This window comes from Enhydra lutris, unplaced genomic scaffold (assembly GCF_002288905.1).
Source record: "Enhydra lutris kenyoni isolate GAN:26980312 unplaced genomic scaffold, ASM228890v2 scaffoldscaffold2, whole genome shotgun sequence".
Classification (NCBI taxonomy): Eukaryota; Metazoa; Chordata; class Mammalia; order Carnivora; family Mustelidae; genus Enhydra; species Enhydra lutris.
Window position 1 is genome coordinate 20,175,626 of NW_019154086.1, and position 20,281 is coordinate 20,195,906.

General features: G+C 43.7%; 1 protein-coding gene across 1 annotated transcript; it reads right to left on the bottom strand.

The window, feature by feature from the left end:
* Positions 1–2,126: 2,126 nt before the first annotated feature.
* On the bottom strand, positions 2,127–17,269 carry LOC111151865 (claudin 11). Its single transcript, XM_022510096.1, has 3 exons — positions 16,904–17,269; positions 12,119–12,283; positions 2,127–2,645 (listed from the first exon to the last, which is right to left on the bottom strand). The coding sequence occupies exons 1-3, from the start codon at positions 17,127–17,129 to the stop codon at positions 2,413–2,415; spliced, it is 624 nt and encodes a 207-aa protein (XP_022365804.1). The 5' UTR covers positions 17,130–17,269; the 3' UTR covers positions 2,127–2,412.
* Positions 17,270–20,281: the final 3,012 nt, after the last annotated feature.

A 20,281-nucleotide genomic window follows, 5' to 3' on the forward strand; every position in this document is an offset into this window, starting at 1 on the left:
TACAAAAAGAAGGACATAAAATACCCCATTAGTAATTGAGTACATATTAAAATGACAATATTCTGGATATGTTGGATTAAGCAGAATATATTAAAATTATTTTCACTTGCTCATCTTTAGCCTTTTAATGTGGCTTATAAAAAATTCTAAATGACATATGTGGCTATACTATATTTCTACTGGACAGTGCTGTTCTGGAGGAAGAGCTACCCCTCCCTCCATCCCTCCCTCTCTAGCACAGATAGTAAGACCCAAACCTGTAGTTATGACCTACAAAATGGGATTTCCTAACTAAGCAGGCAACGATCAGCTAGGAGAGATTTGGAGTGTCTCTTCTCTCACTGCACAGAAAAGTGAGCTCATGTAGAGTACGTACCCCCTCAGGTGAGAAAGCAAGCAGCAGCCTTAGGGAACGGGGCAGCTGAGTGAGTACATACATCCTTATGGGGAGGAGAAGAATCAGCTGAAACACTTGAGATTCAAGCCAACAGTGCTAAGGAAAGGGTATGTGGGGCCTTGTCCATACCCCCTGGATGCTTTTGCTCCATTCAAGCTCACAGTCATTACACTCTGACAAGTTTTTATTAGAGCAAGTCCTCTAATACAATTACATGACTTATATCCTTATAAAACCTTATCATAACTAAGCAAACATTTGGGTCAACATGAAGACTGTCTCTTCTGCATAAGTAATTTAGAAATAGTTATAATCACCTAATGTACTCAAATACCTACCAAAATGACTAGCCCAAATGGATATTTTCAAAGAGGAAATGTTTGCCTATTACATTATCAGCTAATGAAATTAATATTTTCAGAAAAACACCACCAAAGTAGATTGTAATCTGTGTTTTTTAGAGCAGATTCATAACTTAACAGAGTTTCTGGAATAGAAAGCAAACAAGAATTAACTTGATATGTCTATCTTTGTCTAAAATTTCCAAACTTCTATGTGCATATGTTTGAGGAAATTGCATATAGATATTATCACCAAAATATCCAATATAGGGGGTTTGTTTTATACTTTCCTTTATACGTAGTCAGTTTCTTTACTAAGTGTTCAAAGTAGATGAAGGCGTTTATCTGTGTAATACTAGGGACTTGGTTTCTGATTATTTATGTATGACTCAAAGTTGCTGTAACCTCACTCCACTAAAGAAACCTACAGAGCACCAAGATTTCACGTTTATGACCACACAGGACCACTGTGGTCCAGTGAATAAGACCAAATGTTTTTATTCAGGGAGGCACAGAAATGCCTTGTTCCTGAGTCACGACCAGGTTCCCTATAAATTACTAGTAGAAATTAATGAAATCGGTGAAAATTGATAGATGGCCCCTCTGGACACGACAGAATATGGAGGCCACTTTTGCACACAGTCTGTTATTTTATTGCATGGGTTTCACTTAAAGAACAAAATGCACCATCATTGTTTGGAGAGTTTGGGGTCTTGGATACTGATACACCATCAGTGTTTACACCCGTAAAGCCAAATTCAACAGCATGATTTATGTTAAACAACACCACCGCAAGATGGCTAACAAAATGAAAATAGAGAAAGGGGAAAAAGCTTTAAAAATGTGTTAAGTTGAAGCAAATGCAAGTGTAGGATTAAAAACTACATCATACAAACCCAGAAATCAAAACTATTTTGTGGTATGTCAGTTAGAGTTATATTCGCTTGGACTGTTATTTATCATATAATTAAAGCTTATTTGGTTCATTTCCTTCATACTGATGAACTGAGAATTTCAGGAAAACCATGGTTATAAAAATGATCAATCTTGAAAAAGTATGTACAGATAAATGTAAAATCACAAACTAAAAAATATCCCCACCCTCGCCCTCAACTTACAAAAGGGAAGTTTCCCATGGAGGGAAAGTTCCACAATCCCCTCCCTCCCCACCCCACATCCCCGGTTCTATTTTTCTCTATCGCTTATAACTAAATGACCTTGGAGCAGAAGAGGAGGGAGCGAACAGAGAGGCATCTTTATGAGGCTCCCATTGTCATCTGTAACAGTTTGAAAAGTGTCTTTTATTTCTCTCCCTACACTCAATTCAGCAATGTTTGCAAGATATTTAAAATTTAAAGAGAGAAAATATATATACATATACATATACATATATATATATATATATAGGTGAACAACAAAGGAATGCCCAAGAAAAGAGCTATTAATGGGCAAAACCATGAGAAAAGTGTGTGGGCATTTTCTGAACTTAAGATCTCTTTTAAGGCAACAAATGGGGAGGGGGTATTAAGACTAAAAAATGCCAGACGGGATGCTTTTCTACAACTTTGGCTTTGGAGCCTGGCAGTGGAGTGGGCTTCTCCCGCCTGTGGCAAGCAAACCCCGGGGCCATGGGCCCAGGATCTGCAGCACCTGGGTGGGCAGGCAGCAGCCCTCTTATACGTGGGCACTCTTGGCATGAGTCGGGGAGCTGGAGCCCGAAGAGTAGTAGAAACGGTTTTCACCAAACGACTGGGCATCTCCAGCGCAGCAGACGATGACACAGCCACCCACAAGGCACAGCACAGCCCCGATCCAGCCCGCATACAGGGAGTAGCCAAAGCTCACGATGGTGGTCTCGCGGTGGGCGCACACGGGGAACCAGATGGTGGCAACGATGGCACAGAGAGCTGGGGAGACAAAAGAGAGCTGTGACCGGGCATGCCTGTCCCACACCAAGCACAGCGGGCAGGCTCCCCTTCACTCTGCAGACACGCTCCCTTAGCTTTCAGCCAACTCCAAAAAGCTCCGTACACACAACTCTGCTCCCAATCCAAGCCCATAGGTTTGCATCTGTTTAATAAGCCGATCCAAAGCTGGGTCAAACTGCTAGGTCCTTTATTTTTTCAACAGGCGGCAGACACCAAAAACTCCAAAGTAAAAGCCCAGAAATAAATCACTGAAGCCAAAAAATGGGTATTTGCGTTTACTTACGTATCTTCACTTTATGTATCTATACTTAGAATTCTATGATGACGCTTACCTAATCGTATTATAATTACTTCTTTACATGTCTATTTCCCATGCCAAGTCCTGAGTTCCTTGAAGGCAAGGGCCATGTCCTCCTTATGCTTGTAGACTCAGTGTTTACCTCACTCTGAGGCACAGAGTATGTGCTCAGTACACACTAGCTGAATGACTAGATGGCCTGATGTATTCAGAAATGAGAAACAAAAGGATGCCCACCTCATTTTTCCACTCTGTTTTCTCAGTTTGGTCAATTCATATTACAAAGACCTTGAAGAAGCTCCGAGAGTTCTCTTACCATGGTGGACTGTTGCCAGACATCAGTCGAGTATCAGCTAAGAGTCTGAGTTTGTGTTACACTGTTTGCAAACACACAAATAATGCTCGGAGTAAAAGAATTCACCCGTGCAAGGATTTTATGGTGATGATATCTGTTGTGATGAGTCACAATGGCAGAATTTTATGGTCTTCCACCAACCAGTCTAATTTTCAGACTTGGTTTAGGTTTTAAAGAGCAGGATAAGAAAGAGCTTCTGCATCATTTAGTTCTTCCCCTCCTCCTAAGCAACCTAGCAAAACAAGGACAGGCAGGAGCCTATGAAAATGTTAAAAAAATATTTAAACCACTACACCGGCATTGTCACATAAGGCAGTCACAAGCAACAGGGGCTCTTAAAAGTTTCTCATGGGGCTAGTGAGATCAAAAAACCGTGTTCTGAATTTTAATTAATTAAAATTTAAATAACCCCATGTGGCTGGTGGCTAATGGGCTGAACAGCACAACTCCAGACAAAGGAACTCCATCACATCCTGTCATCTGATTTCTCACAGCCACAAGCAGGAGAGAAATTTTAGTTGAAGCTTGAAATTGGGATGACCCATTAAAGTTGGCAGATCAAGAAAATAATCGTGATGAGGTTGCCAATCATTAGCCATAGAGCCTTCGATAAATTCAAGGCAGGGCACTGCGACATTTGCTACCTGGAGGATCCTTGTCACTTTCAACTCAGCAAGCGTTTCTGATGGAAATCAGAATTTGATAGAATCACTCACACTGAGTGATTTTCTGACTTACCTCTACGCCCACAGAGAAGAAATATAATTTTTCTTTAAACAGAAGCACTCAAATCTAACAGCCTCATACATTAGTTCTAAACTGAAGAGAAGATTGAAGTCTTACCCACTTGGAAAGACCTCTTCAGCCATCTCAGTGCATTTGTGTAGCTTGTAAGAGGCTCTTGTTGACAATAAACTAAGCCCACCCCACAAGCTGGGCATAAATACACATAGACAGATATGATTCCTATTATTAAAAAGCATAGATCCCTAGTAGAAGTTAGAGGAAAGAAAGCTAATTTGGGGGGTTTTAGTTGCTCAAATTGGCTTTCTAAGAGCCTAAATTCACTCCATTAATCATGAACTATTCACTATTTCAGAAGTTCTTATAAATTACATAAGAAGCAAAAATCTATCCATATGTTAATGGCTTCATTTTTTCTTAAAGAGTAAGAACAATCATGCCAAGTTCTGTAATAGGTTTGTATGAGATACTATGTGGTGATATATTGTCCTTCCGTGAACAAGTGTTCTCAAAAAGACCAGTATCAACTGAATCTTCCTTTCCAGCCTAGGGGCTCAAATGCCTGAGGTACAGGGAAAAAGTCTTTTTCTCTCTTCCTCCAGCCACACATTCCAAATGCTGCCCTCACTGAGAACGGCTTGGCTCCTGTCAGAGTCATACCCTCAGCAAGACACAGAGAAAGAAGAGAAAAAAAGAAAGTCTTTTCTCTGAGTCAGGACAAGAAATAGAAACTCCTTCAGAGTGTTTCAGCCAGAGAGAACTGTGCTAGCTTCTTCATATCAATACACAATCCAGCTACATACCCTAGACCCCCAAAGAGGGGCTGGAGCTCATTCTGCTTGAGCAAAACAGCAACCTAGCAAAGGTTTTCAAATACCCAAGCTTGATTAGAAGGAAAAGGTGGGGAGGGAATAGCTGAATTCCATAGGAAAAAAAATATATCTGATTTCCCAAACAACTGATTTGGTTCAATTCAACTGATCTTTCCCATAAACAATTAGCCTGGTTTCAAAACAGCTTCTGGTTCAAATTAAGTTTTATATTTTTCAGTTACTTCGTATTATACATACAACACACACACACACACACACACACACACACACGCGCACAAGGATTCCCCACACTTCATGTAAACCTAACTCAAATGCAGATTTGCTGCAGATTTTATAAAATAAAGATATATATATTTTATATATGATTTGTACATATAAAATAAGAAATTGCCTAGTTCTTCCCCTCTTCCTAAGCAAAATAATGAGAGTATCTTCACATGGGGAAAGAATCTGGCTCAATATTCCAAAAATAATCATCAGCCTTGATTTCAATTGTTTTAGGGATTTTGTTAGATTTTATTCTAATATAATTCACTAGAAGAAGGAAACATCAGGAAAATGTCTGAATGCTTAAATAACGAACCTAGAGGACTGAATGGGGGAACAGGTGGATGGACAGATGACAGTCTCATTTCAAGTCTACTTTCCACTTCAAACACATCAAAACTGACTTTCCAAATCATAAAACTATAATGTGACTTTAACACACTTAAAGTTACAAGCTCATGATTTACCTCATTAAAGACTTCCTTCTTTTATAATCCATGCAAAACAAGGCAAACTAGCGCCAGCAGGGTCACATTATTTCCTAGTAGATAAATGAACTCTGGGTGGATTCCTGTGGCTCTCAAAGTTGAACCACATCAAAACCACTAAAAGATGACAGGCCGCCACACAACATGAAGGGAAATGAGAGGTTTGCTGGAAACAGTGACCTTCAAGTGAACTCAGAATGAATAATGTTTAGAAACTAAAAAAGAAAACTTTACTCAATTTCAGCATGGTTTGAAGGGAAAGGGGGATATTTCCATCAGTGAAGTTAAAATGCAAGTTAAGTCATTACTTAACTAAAAGATGTGAAATATTAATAAACTGGCAATAATTTTTGGCTTTTTTAATGATATAGAAGGCTGGCTAGATTTATTTCTATTTGCAGACACACACACACACACACACACACACACAGTTTATAATGCTTCTCCCAATTATTTGGAGAAAATAAAGAAAATGCTTTCCTAAAAAAGTCAGTTATGCATAAGGCAAAGAAAATTGAAGAAAGAAAGAGAATCTTCGTTGCTTTTCTTTTCATGTCAACACGATGTATTTTTAAAGTAAGTCTCTAACAGTAACTCAGATTTTTCAATCTATTTCTCCTCTTCTACCTTCCAAAGATGCAACAGTTAACTGTACATGGGGGGGGGCAGGAATCTGTCATTTGGGAGGGAGCAGAAAGTGAAAATTGAGAAGAAGGAGAAGGAGGAGGAGGGAAGAAGAAGGAGGAGGAAGAGGAGGAGGAGAAAAGAAAAGAATATTAAAGAAAAGAAAAGAAAAAAAAGAGAAGGAAAGAAAGGAAAAGAAAAGGAGGAGGTGGAGGAGAGCAGAGAAGAAGAAGGTTTCACTGTGTAGATACAGATTTTTCCGGACTTGGTGCTCTCACAAGTAGAACTCCCTTCTCTTCATGGAATAAAATTGTTTGCCTCTTTTGGTAAGTTTCAAATAATGTAATACAATGTGTTCATTAGTTCATAGAATACAGCCTTACTAAATTAACAATGATCCTCATGTAGCCAAACACAGAAAATAGTTGGAGAGGGAACTGTAGAGCCATGAAAGGTACTTGCAGCTTTTTATTTCTTTAGGGATTAGATGACACATAGTAACATAGTTAAATAAACTTGATGAAGTTAAATAAAATTAGTAAATGTGTGTTTGACTTTCAAGGCGATTTAGAGAGAGAGAAAAAGATTGACAAAGAGGCCCAAAAAGGCAGAAGAGCCCAGATTGTTATTTCTTCCTTTCTCCAATGAACACCTCTGATTTCAGGCTTTGTCACTTTCCGAACTAAGAACTGACAGTACCTTTAAAAGCATTATTTCTGGCACAAAGAAATATTTCCATTAAAATCACATAAATTACTCTGAATGATATAAGTAATACTGGAAGAAAATCTTCCTTGATATTATATCTGAGATTTGCTTCAAAAAAACTCTGGGGACTGGAAGAAAAAAAATACATAGATGAAACAGATTAGCCATGAGTTCATCATTATTGAGAATGAGTTTGGGTTATACTATTTTTTCTACTTTTGGATACATATGAAATTTTCCACAATAAAAACTATTTTTTACATCTCTCTCCAAGGCACCTGGGTGGCTCAGTCATGATCCCAGGGTCCTGGGTTGGAGCCCCATATCAACTCCCTGCTCATTGGAAAGCCTGCTTCTCCCTCTCCCACTCCCCCTGCTTGTGTTCCTTCTCTCACTGTCTCTGTCAAATAAATAAAATCTTTTAAATAAATAATCAATCTCCCTCTATTTAAACATTTGACAATGCACTTATTGCTGCCTTCTACAACTGATGCTATTATATGATCTAAATAGCAACTAACTTTAGCTTTGTTCCAATTAACTCAAGGCAACAAGTAAAGATTTCTAACGAGCTGTTGGGGTCGTATTTATTTGTTGTGTCCTGATAATCTGAATCTAGAAAAATTTTAGTTTTTCTTTTTTTTTTTTTAATTTGTGATTCTCTAAATTTTGACTTAAGAAAACATAGCTGCCAAAGGACATACTCCTCTTACACAACGACTTTTATGAAGATCTAATATCTAAAACAATCATGAGGTCAATGGAATATTTGACTACATTATTTTCCTGGCCTGCTGTCAACATTTTTTCCTTTTATTTCTATTTCACACATCATTATCTTTTTTTTTCCCATAACTTTTTTTAAAAGCTGGTCCCGTGGTTATTTGTTAATTTTTTTTTTTTAGTCACAGAACTTAGAGATGGGAGAGACTTCATAAAGCAGTTAATTCTTCCAAGTGTACCGAAAGGGCCATTTTAAGTCACAACCATACTAAAGATCCCACAACCTTTCCACTACCCATATGAAATTTGATTTACATTATGAGCTTGTTTGTGTAAAGCTAATGAGTTTAGAGAAAGGCTCTTTCCATCTATTCTCTTAAGACTCCAGGATTGAGGGCATCACTATTTACTCCACACTGAAGGGTGGCCTTTCCTAGGACATCTGATTCTGCATGCATGACAAGATCAATCTCTCCCACAGTTGCAAACACCCTTTATTTTATTGCAATTCCATTACTGACCTGTAAGTTCCAAGTTAAAACAGCTTTTTTTTTTTTAACAAAATACGATTCCTAGGGCCATAATTTGAAAGAGGAGGAGAGAAAATGAGAGGAACCCATGGAAGGAGGAATATATACTTCCTCTCCTTCCACTCCCTACCCCGTCTCCCCAAGAAACACCTCAATCAAGTACTTTCTAAGTCGCAGTGAGGTGAGAATGAGATCAGACCAGAACTGAGCCTGACCATTTTTAGGTGGGTAGTTTTACATGACTTCTTATGATGGGATGGGCAAAAAAACTCCCAACTATTTATTGATCTGGTTTTTACAAAGTAAACAATGGAATGTATCCACTAGATCAGGAGAGGACCAAGCATTTCCAGGAACAGCTCCCTGACTCTCCTGACCAGTGTCACATATGGAGATTACCCCGCAGGAATCAGACATGATCAAAAGAATACTCAATGGCCCTCTGGGTTAGCTCTCTATTTCCTCTATGGTTAGAGGACTGATAACAGTAGCGATGATAATAGCAACCATTTGCTGAGGACTTACTATGTGCCAGACACCGGGCTAAATAATTTGCATACCTCCTTACACTATTCTTACCAACCTCAGATATAAGCATTACCTCATTTAATATAAAGGCTCAGAGACATTAAGTAACTGCCCCAGTTCATACAGCTGGAAAGTAGGAGATCTGAGATTCCGTACAGTTGGTCCCATTCCCAGTGACAAGATAAAGCAGCTCAGGGCATAGGCACCTCCTGTCTTGGTAGGGGCTCTTGAAAAGACACAGATGAGATTCACCTGGATCCATCCTAGCTCTGAGGAGTCAGCTACATCAGGCTCCCATTCCTTCCCCCAAAGCAGGACCAAATCCTCACACCATTAAACTTAAAACTATTGAGAAGATAAAGTTATTGTACAACAGACATGATTTTTTAAGCTTGTGGAAAAATAAAACTTTTTAGGGTCAGGAAGAACTGACTTTAATTAATAGTGCTTACAGTTTCCATACCCAGATTAGCTTCGGTATTGTTTTTAGTTCCCAGGCCCCAAACCCCCAGTGCTGTCCAGTCCGTTTTGGTCAGGGACCACACCTCAACTGGGGCATCACTGGTGACCCCTAGGATCCAATGAGGGCCCAGCACTGGCTTCCCGGGGCGAGCATTAGAAGCCAATCCCAAGCAACACAAAGGGAGCTTTCACTCACTCTAGCTCCTCCCACCCACTGCCAACAGGGGAACCGAGGCACTAGGCTCCAGAGAAGACCCAGAGGGGCCAGCGGGTGCCACGACTGGTTCCAGTCAAAACAACATCCAACCTGAAGGCAAGCCGTGACCCACTGAGAAATAAATCCGACAGGAGCCGTCAAAGAGGCAGCAGGTAACACTGGAAATTCAAAGCTACAAGAGGGTAGGGGGTGGCGTGCTCACTCCACCCTGATAGTGAGTGGCCAGAAGGCTGCAGCCGCCCTGAGAGAGTCCGAGCCCTCAAAGGCCCTCCATGTGTTCACTCCAGGCAGTAATGGGGGACTAAGGAACTCACACCACTGCCGGTCCACCTCACATTCCTCTCTACGATTCTGTGCACATATACCAACCAACCCACTCGGAAAAGATAAAGAAAAACTTCAATTCAGCTAGGAAGTTTCAGACAACTGGTTGTTACTGTTCTTTTGATATGCCTCATTACTCACTCAGACGATTCAGTTGTTTTTAGGGTTTTTTTGAATACCAACTCATCCATACATACTTGATTTTATATCTTTATTTTCCACAGGGTTTGGGTTTTATTTTGTTTTTTTTTTTTTCTTTTCCATATATTCTCTTAGTGGATATTCTATGACTCTCATACGGAAGGCCAGAATTTCTAAAAATGAACACCTAACCCAACAAATTCACCCGCTGGGTCTGGCATCCTCAGAGACAGAGAGAGCCTCATGTGAGGCAGGTAACAATGGCAACTGCCTAGAATGAGAAAGGTTTCCTCCTGGATTCCGCACACCAATTTACCTGTAGAGCTTTGCTCTAACCGTTGGAAAGGGAATATGAATGTAAAGATCTGACCTCCAAAAACACTGTGACAGAGGACCCTGTGCGTTAGGGGAATCACCTGATACTGATCCTGTATTCCCTGTGGCGCTCCCACACAGATTCTTTGTGCCTGGAACCAAAATGTCCATGCCCAGATTCTTCTCCGGAAATGACAGTGGTCCTCTGGTCTTTTCACTCCTGTTGCTCAGCCCCACACACACCCACACAAGCCCCTCCTCTGAATTCTCTGTGGCTTCACAAGTCCCTGAAAACCTCCATCCCTTTGCAGTCTTGTGAAATAGCACCCCTCCCTCTCACGTCCCCTTACCTCACCAAAGTCACTGTGGCCAACCATTACTTAGTGGCACTGACCCATGTAGAACGCTGACCCTTCCCCTTCCCCTTCAACATCTAGTCTGATACCAGTTGAGGGATGGGAATTCCTGGACTCAGGAGAAGCTGACGCTATGCCTAACCCACAGACAGACCAGCTGCTGTTCAGGAATGTATCAGTGCACTTTGCAACAAGAGCTGGCGTTCTTAAAATTCATGTCTTCTATTAGGACTTAAGATATGCTGGTGGAATTAGCATTCAAGAAAAAAAGTAGAATGAAATGAAATCACTGAAAAGAGCAGAGCTAGAAGGAGCCTCCCTAGGTTGTTAAACCCTCTGTGTGCAGGTGCAACCAGGAAAACTGAGAGAGCTCATGCCATTTCCTTGGCCTGGGGCCGTCCCCCCATCCTCCCTTCAATCCATGATCTGACTACCTTCTCTTCAACGCTCAACACTCATCACTGGTTTCCCCTGCTCTGGGAACCTCCTCCAGTCTGGCTCAGGTTCCTTCCTATGTGTGTGCACACCCTCTGAGCCATTTTTAGATGAGCCCATGCCACACTCTATCGAGATGTCCAGGGACACTCAAAGCAGAGAATGCCTTTCTCCCGCTGTGTCCTCAGTGCCAACCATGATGCCTGGCCCTCAGATGCTCCATGAGTCCTTACTGAAAAAAAGATTAAGGGACACCTGCCTGGCTCAGTCAGTAGAGCATGTGACACTTGATCTTGAATTTGTGAGTTTGGACCCCACATTGGGTGTAGCAATTACTTAAAAATAAAATCTTAAAACAAAATAAAATAATTGAATCATCAGTAGTGATCTACCACCCTCTGCATCTTTCTTTTCTCTTGCCCTCCTTTTTCTCTACCCTTTCTTTCTTTTTTTTTTTTTTTTAATTTATTTGACAGAGAGAGATCACAAGTAGGCAGAGAGGCAGGCAGAGAGAGAAAGAGGAGGAAGCAGGCTCCCTGCCGAGCAGAGAGCCCGATGCAGGGCTCGATCCCAGGACCCTGAGATCATAACCTGAGCCGAAGGCAGAGGCTTAACACACTGAGCCACCTAGGCGCCCCTCTACCCTTTCTTTACATATTAAATGAAGGTCTCAACTGTAACTACAAATAAGAATCACCTGGAAGCTTTCAAAAAGCCCACTTTGCTTGGCCTGATGTCCAGTAATTCCGAATGCTGGGATCTGGGCAGAGGTGTTCCCAAGAAAGGGATTCCACTGTGAAGCCTGAGTGGACACCCACTGTGTCACTCTCTCCTGTCCCCTGGTCTCTCTTAAGTATACCCTCAAAACCCTTTCTTCCTTTTGCTTTTTAATTTTTTTCATGTCCAGTGACCCCTGCAGACATTACTTATCCCTCTGCCTCAACAACCCATGAAACATAAAGAGATACACATTACGGGGGGTTTTCCCGGGTGGATACACCTGGCTGCCTTTCCCATGCCTCTTGAACTCAATGAAGCAGCAGCAAGATCTGAGATTCATCAGGTTCACTCCAAGTTGGGGTGCTACATAGAAAGCTCTCTTACCCAGCAGAATGAGCAGTACACCAGCCAGCTGAGCCCGCCTGTACTTGGCCACACCAGGCTCATGGCCCATTCGAATGCAGGGGAGAACCGTCAGCAGCAGGAGAATGGCCGGCAGCCCCAGGACCGAGGCTGCAATCATCAGGGCTCGGCAGGCCTGGACATAGCCTGGACACAAGAGAACAGACAGGAGCATTAGCCAAGGGTCCCCTTGGATCCTACACCATGGCTCAAGGGAATTCAACACCATCCGCTCTCCTCTGGCTGCATTCCAGGTAATTCCATGTAAATGCTGTCTAAGATCACTTCACATCTTCAACTTTTTTTTTTTTTTAAAGATTTTATTTATTTATTTGACAGAGAGATCACAAGTAGGCAGAGAGGCAGGCAGAGAGAGAGGGGGAAGCAGGCTCCCCACTGAGCAGGGAGCTTGATGTGGGGCTTGATCCCAGGACCCTGAGATCATGACCTGAGCCAAAGGCAGAGGCTTAATGCACTGAGCCACCCGGGCACCCCACATGTTCAACTTTTAAAGTGACCAACAAGGGAGGCTGGAGGCTGGAGAGACTGAGTGGAGATGTCTGGCTCCCAAGATCTAAGGGGCCAAGAGTCCAACTACACCATTACATCACCTTACCATTACATCACCTTACAAAAGAGTCAGATTAAAACTCAAGCCCTCCCAGATACCTTCTGTGATGGTCTGTGCTGATTCCAGCCTGCTGCTGATACGTTCTGCCTGGGTGACTGCAGGCAAGTTACCAAGGGCTCTCCTCATTGATCATGAAGAAATGGTCATACTGCTTATATCTCTCTAAAAGAATTCAACTAAGATTAAATTAGTTAACTCATGCAGTGTTTAGAACAGTGCCTGGCACATATGAAGTATTCCAAAAAGATTAGTGTTATTATTGGTGTTATTTCTCTATGGCAGTGCCGTCATTTTATCTTCGGGTGTACGAGGTGATTTTGTCCCTAACCATGTGCTTTTAATTCCCATTGTATATAGTGTGTGGTCCTAACTGGACTAAACTAAGACTCTGGATTCCTCTCTTGGTTTTTCTCCAGAGGCTGCTGTGCTCATGAATCCTGACGTCTGCTGATGGTCAGGCGCCATCTCCTGCCTCAGCCAGTCTCCTGGGCGTGCTTCCACAACCATCGGCCATCACTTTAAAGCCGTCTCTCCAGGGATGCCTGGGTGGCTCAGTCGGTTAAGCATCTGCCTTTGGCTCAAGTCATGATCCCAGAGTCCAAGGATTGAGTCCACATCAGGCTCCTTGCTGAGCGGGGAGCCTGCTTCTCCATCTGCCTGTTGTTCCCCCTGCGCACGCGTGCCCTCTCTCTCTCTCCCTGACAAGTTAATAAATAAAATCTTTACAAAAGGAAGGAAGGGAGGGAGGGAAAGAAGGAAGAAAAAAGGCATCTCTCCAGCCCCAAGAATTCCTAGAGGACAGACACCTGCCTTGGTCTTCGTGGAGCTAACACAGTCCCACAGCAGATGATATAAACATACAACTATGAAAAAAAAAAAAATACAAGTATGAACGAAGGAATAAGAAGTTGAATAATAAGAGTGGAGCAAAACCAAATGAACTTTATGCTGTCACACAAAATGCCAGGTAACAACTTCATTAAGAAACAGATTACAGGGGCGCCTGGGTGGCTCAGTGGGTTAAGCCTCTGCCTTCGGCCCAGGTCATGATCTCAGGGTCCTGGGATCGAGCCCCGCATCGGGCTCTCGGTGGGGAGCCTGCTTCCTCCTCTCTCTCTGCCTACTTGTGATCTCTCCCCCCACACCGTCAAATAAATAAATAAAATCTTTAAAAAAAAAAAAAGAAAAGAAACAGATTACAATATGTGCAATATTTATGTGAAATAAATCTGACAATATACTGGCAGAATATGGCAGACTTAAATGTGTTGTTTCTCATTAAAACACTCTCCCTCCTCCAAAAAAAAAAAAAAAAAAGGAGGGGGTTGTATTTGTTGCTCTCCCTTTTCCACTCAGAGGGAATTAGGGCTAGTGGCCTGAGGGAGGCAGAGTTAGAGACCAAGCCAAAAATGAGCCCCGATTTCTGCCTCACACACCAAGACTCTAATACCAAATCTGGCCAGCCTGCCCTGTGCACCAAGCCCCAACTGCAACACTGTCTTCTAGCAAGATCTAGTTTGCCAGAATTCAGGGTTACTCTTCTAACCACTGCCCATCTCAGCTTCTTTAAAATGAAAGTTAAACAATCAATCAACTGTCTGTTGACTTGAAGACCCCCCTAGGGAAGAGCCAGATGATTCTGCGGCAGAACCTCTGACCGAAGTCCAATGTCCCTGCAGCTTGTAGGAAAGCCAAGGTGAACACAGGAGAGACAGTCAACTAGTAACTGAGGTTTTGAAATTCATGGTGCAGGCTGTCAAAGTGCTCAAGGCCAAGGCCATGTCTGAAAAATCAAAAGATGGAGACCGAGATCTGTTCCTATAACCACCCAAGTGCAAGGTAGGGGGATAGCAGGAAGGATTAGACCCTTCCTAAAATGTACTCCATTGTAGAATGGTCTGTTCTCTGAAAATAAACCACTTGACTCTGGATGCTCAGGAAACTTAACTTTGGGGGAAAGAAAAAAAGAGTAATCTTACAAAGAGTATAGTCAGAGTCCTACAAATGCCATGCCCAGCTTTTAATAAAAAAATTACAGCAGCAATTTATGAAGCTTCTACTACGTCAAGGGAGGTTTACATTTCTCATATCATTTAATCCCCCAAAACCACTCTGAAAGAGAGGTGGCTGGTTTCATTTTCATTTTTAAAGAAGACAACTGGGGTTCCCAGAGATTACTAGTAAATTGTTCTAAATTATCCAGATGATGAGCATTGGCTCCCAGAGTCTAACCCAGGTCTACCAAGGCTGCCATTAAGTGAAGGTGAGTGCAGATCTGGGTTCCCGGGACCTCTGTCATTCTGATAGTTCAAAATGGAGTAGAAGCGGTGCCTATATGGCTCAGTCAATAGAGTAAGTGACAACTGATCTCAGTGTCATGAGTTTAAGACCCATGTTGGGTATAGAAGTTAATTTAAACAAACAAAAAAAAATTTCTAAGAAATGGAAAAGAAGATAGTGCTTGGCAGGACTGACATGCACTGTGTGCACCAGCTGTATTCCAGCATCAATGCCTGGTACAAAAGATGCAAAGAGAGCAGGATGACATCTCTATCCTTAAGGAATTTATAATGTGGTACAAAAACTTGACTCAGAATGAACAAAAAGTCGAAATATGCCCTGATGATGATAAGGCTCAAATACCAGGGCAGCAAGGAGGAAGGGGAGATTGATTCCAACTACAAGGACTGGGAAATAGGAGGCACTTGTGGGGAGGCTTGAAGTGGGGAGCAAAGTCCCCAGGGAACTAAAGGCTCCCCCAGCAGATGGCACAAAGACAAAGCCTCCCAGACTGGCATTGGGGCTCAGTTACTCCACTCATTAAGGAAACTAGGATAGGCCTTTGACCAACTGAGCCTTCCAGGCGCCCCATTTTTTTTTTTTTTTTTCAGGATAGGCCTTTAAACGGGTACCATCAGGATGCGTGGGTGGCTCAGGTGATTGTCTGTCTTCAGCTGGGGTCATGATCTCAGGGCCTGGGATGGGCCCCCCCCCCCCCCACTAGGCCCCCTGCTCCCTGGGGAGTGTGCTTCTCCCTCTGCCCCTCCCTTTCCCTCCGCCCCTCCCCCAGCTCGGGCTCTCTCCCTCTCCCTCTCTCTCTTTCTCAAAATAAATAAAACCTTTAAAAATAAGTAAGTAAGTAAATAAATAAATAAATATGCACCATCCTCAAAGGCTAGCAGGAGAGAAGGCAATCGTGTATAGGCTAAATCCGCTGGCAAGGCAGAGATAAAGAGCAAAACCCCGAAGGGGAGCCTGCGACCCAGCCAATCACCCAACTGGCTCAGGTTTACATCTGAATTGAACCCGCTGCCCAGAATTGTTCACGGGGAAGCAAGTGAAGATGGGGGGCTGGGGGGAACGCCAGCTGTCGTTGGAGGGGGTGGAGGCCAGACAATTCTCTCCTCCACCCTCTCAGAGACATCTAGATGGGAGCGAGCGACCTACGGCGGATCTCCCCCAGCAGGATGAGCGCGTCCTCCGGGAGGCAACACCCCTTCCCTATCAGAACCGAGAGGTGCAGACGCAGGGAGGAGAGCGGACCTACGCCCCCACTGCGGGGGGCAAGGGGTGGGGAAAGTAAGACAGGCCCCCGGGTCCACGGAAACCCACCTGTTGGAACTGGGAGGGCCCAGACTTGGCCAGGACTCCTCACCAGTCCCACGAAGACCTGAGAAACTCAGCTTGTGACTGTTCAGATGGCTGGAATGCTAGCTTTTCTCTCCTCCTTGCTCTGCGGGTGGGATCTAACTCAAAGCCGGGGGGGGGCTTACAGTTCTTCGGACCCACCGCGGTGGGAGCATGGGGGCATGGGGTAGGTGGGGCGACAGTTATTAACATGGACAGAGTTCCAAGTATGTGTCCATGTCTCAGTTCAGTAACTTCTCAGGGTGGCTCGGCCTAGGGCCACTACTATCATCCCAAATTCCAGACAAGAGAAACTGAGGCTGGGAGAAGTTAAATTCAGGGCTGCCTAATCCCTTTAAGACAAGGTGGGACTGAAGGTGTCAAAAATGTGCCCATCAAGGCCTTAAAACGTTTCTGGGATACGTTTCTGGGAAACGTCTAATGCGCCCATCCCCAGTCTGTCCCGAGAATCAGGGTTAGGAGCAGCCACACAGAGGTGGGGTCCTTACCCGGCAGGATGAGGATGTCCACCAGGGGCTTGCAGTGGTACAGCCCCGTGGCCATGACGCAGTCGGCCCACAGCCCCTTGGAGCCCAGTTCGTCCAGCTTGCGGCAGGTGGGGATGGTGTAGCCGCAGGTCACCACCCAGTCATTAGTGGACGTGGTGACGATGATGCCGATCCAACCCACGAAGCTCGTGACGAAGCCCACTACCTGCAGGCACGTGGCTACCATCGTGGCCGCCACCCTGGCGTCCCCGGGCCTAGCCCCTCACTAGCTGTGCCCGCGCCTGGGACTGGACGGCGCCTGCCCGGGTCCTCTCTCCCCCGCGCTCGCGAGCGGCTGACCGGCGACGGCCGGCTGCGGGACGCTGGAGGCGGCGGCAGGCCGGGAAAGGCTGAGAGCCACGCTCCGACGGCACTATGTGTTCGGCGGGGACAGCGGCGCGGCTGGGCACTGCGCCCCCGCCCCCTCTTTAAACCCCGTGGACCCGGCCGGCGAGCGCCAATCGGCGACCGCCCGGGCGAGCCGGCCAATCGCGGGGCGGGGCCCGGGATGGGAGGTAGGGGGAGCAGGGTTAGGGAGGGGGACGCTGAGGACTCGGCGCTCAGCCCCACGTCGCGCGGCCCAGGTTGGGAAGTAAAAGAATTCGTTCCAGGTCCAAGAAATGGAGAGAGCGTCAGGCGTGGGCTCTGTTTTGCTGCAAATTATTTCTCTTCTTGCCGCCCGTCTCACATCTCTGTCTCGGGGTCTCCTCTTCGCTCCTTCCCTCCTCTCCTCCCCATTCGTCTGTCTTCCCAGCTGAGAGCAGGGACTGTGGTCCTCGAAAGGGCGCCTGGTACAGTTCCTCCGCCGCCCAGTAGAGTAACAATGGATGAGCTGAGAATTGTCCTGAGAAACAGAGGCAAAGCGTCCAGCATTCCAGGGATACTAGAGGAAAGAAAATGATCCTTTACTGTGGGTGACAAGCGTCACAGGTGGCCATGGCCATAATACCGGTGTCGATAACAATAGCAACTTATCCAGCTGTACTGCCATGTACTATGTGCGTGCGTTTATATTCCTGTATCACTTCATTCTCATAACAACCCTCTGTGATAGGAACAAATGTTTACCCATAATAGGCGTGAAGAAACAGCATGAGATGTTAAATTGCCCAAGGTCACTCAGCTAGGAAGAGGGAGAGGTCGTGGGCCCATCTCACTTTCCCTGGTTAACCATTCCTCTGCACCTCTCCTCATTATCACTAAAAGGCTCAAGTTCCCCATTTTGACACATTCAAAGCTAGGCTGACTGTAAGTATCTGCGCTCCACCGAGAGCTCTGCCTAGCCTAGAGTGCGCATGCTAGGAGTGTACCTATCATCACCGTCCCCTTTAAGCCTCCTTCTCTCTATGCATCAAGTAAGACCCATTACATGTCCTTTTTTTTTTTTTTTTAACAAGTCCTTCTCAGCTGTGTTTACATTAAACGGTTTCAACCCCCTTTGATACATTCGGCTTATCTCATTATATCCCTCTATCAACAATCATGAGATCTAAAGATGAGGAGGGTTTCAGCAGACAGAAAAACTTCCTATTCGATCCTCTAAATCTAAATCTAAGATACGGATCATAAATCACAGCCACTAAGCTTCCCCATATCTATGCTGGGTGTCAGAGCCAATCCCGGATCTTCGAGGGAAAACTAGCCTGGAGGAAAGCCCAAAGAAATCCAGCGCAGGAACAGAAAAGGCTGACAAATAGATGACAGAGTTTCAAGCAGGAGAGCCCACAACAATCGCCCGGAGAGCACAGTGGTAACAATACAGACTGGGCGCCTGGCTTCAGATCCTGGCTCAACCACTTACTAGCTGTGACACCAAGTTGCTTCATCTCTCTGGGCCTCAGTTTTCTTATTTGTAAAATAGGGATGAAAATAGTGGCTACCCCATGGGTTTCTTGATTATCATGTGAGTTAATACACATACAGAACTTAAAACAATATCTGGTACAGAGTACATGCTCAGTAAACCTGCATAATGATTCAGAGCTCTTGCTTCCACACTCTTATGTTCTCCCAGCATTCATACAATTTGATTTGTGGAAACTACTGTATAGGAATATGTCTGTTTTTTTGAGGAAGCCGTTGTGTTTGGGAGCATTTTGTCACCTGGATTTTTTCAGATATTTCCTCACAACATTTTAAAAAGAGAGAGAGCGCTTTTGTATTAAGAACAATAGAAAACATAAAACCCATGCAACATCAATTCATTGAGAAAGCAACTGTGAAATCTGCACTCTTGTAATTCCATTAGCATTTAACATTCTAACAATAAAGATTTGACCAATCAGAATTCAACAACGTTCAGGTCACCCACAGGTCACACACACACGGATGTATTTGTAAAGCCAAATTTCAGAACTCAGACACTAAATGGTAGAAAGAGCTGTCAGGTTGTTAAGATCTTGGAATGGAACCTCCTGAATTTATATTCCATTTTTATCGCTGTGTTGTCCCTTAACCTACGTAACTCTCAGGTTCTCCATCTATAAATTGAGAATAGCAGATACCTCACAGGGTTATTGTGAAGGTCAAGTGAGAGAACTTATACAAAGTTTTGTGTATGTGTGTGTATATATATATGTATATATATGTATATATAAACACACACACATATATATTATAAATGTTAACCACTGTTAATATAGTCATAGGCAAAATGGATCAATGGAAAATATGAATTGCTTTTGATAAAGACTAAAGCTAAAATAATTAGGCCATAATTATCATTATCTATTAACAGAAGAGAAATCCTAAGATGAATGTCTAAATAATCAGATGTACAAAAGGCCACTGAAGGAAGACCAGCAAAGTGTAACCTCTTTGAATAAATTAGCCACAAATAAAGAGAGAATATGTCCCTTGGAAAGGAAATGGGGCAGCATGGAAATGCAGGAGATGGTATAGTGACGAGACTCCAAATCTCTCTGTACAGTGAAGTCCCTGAAGCTATTTTCGCTGAGGAACTTTTCCGAAAATCATCCACATTCCTTGGCTGTGGTGACTCTTCTCCCTGAGCCTTCCTTTTGATTAAAAAATGACCTTCCACATAGCATAACTTAATAAACTGATCTTCCTAGTCTACCACAAACCCAGGTACCATTTTAGTTACAAAAGTCAGTTTCTCAGAGTCCAGTCACCCCAGATAATTGTCAACAGTGGGTCCCCAGTACTGCCAGACAAGGTCTATCCAATAAATTTTCTCTCAGAAAACTTTGTCTTGCCAACTCCTCACATTTTGACTATATAGCACAGAACTAGTAACATAAAGCTGAAATCTCATTCCAGGTCTTCCAACCCTAAGTCCAATATTCTTTCCATTGCTGAAAGTGTAAGAAGGATCTT

Bases quoted from the DNA above. Each gene is read 5' to 3' on its own strand.
- LOC111151865 (XM_022510096.1), bottom strand. From the start codon at position 17,129: ATGGTAGCCACGTGCCTGCAGGTAGTGGGCTTCGTCACGAGCTTCGTG. The intron at 12,284-16,903 runs GTAAGGACCCCA...TCTTGTGTCCAG, and splicing joins GGACATCCTCATCCTGCCGG to GCTATGTCCAGGCCTGCCGA. The intron at 2,646-12,118 runs GTAAGAGAGCTT...TTGTCTCCCCAG, and splicing joins TGTACTGCTCATTCTGCTGG to CTCTCTGTGCCATCGTTGCC.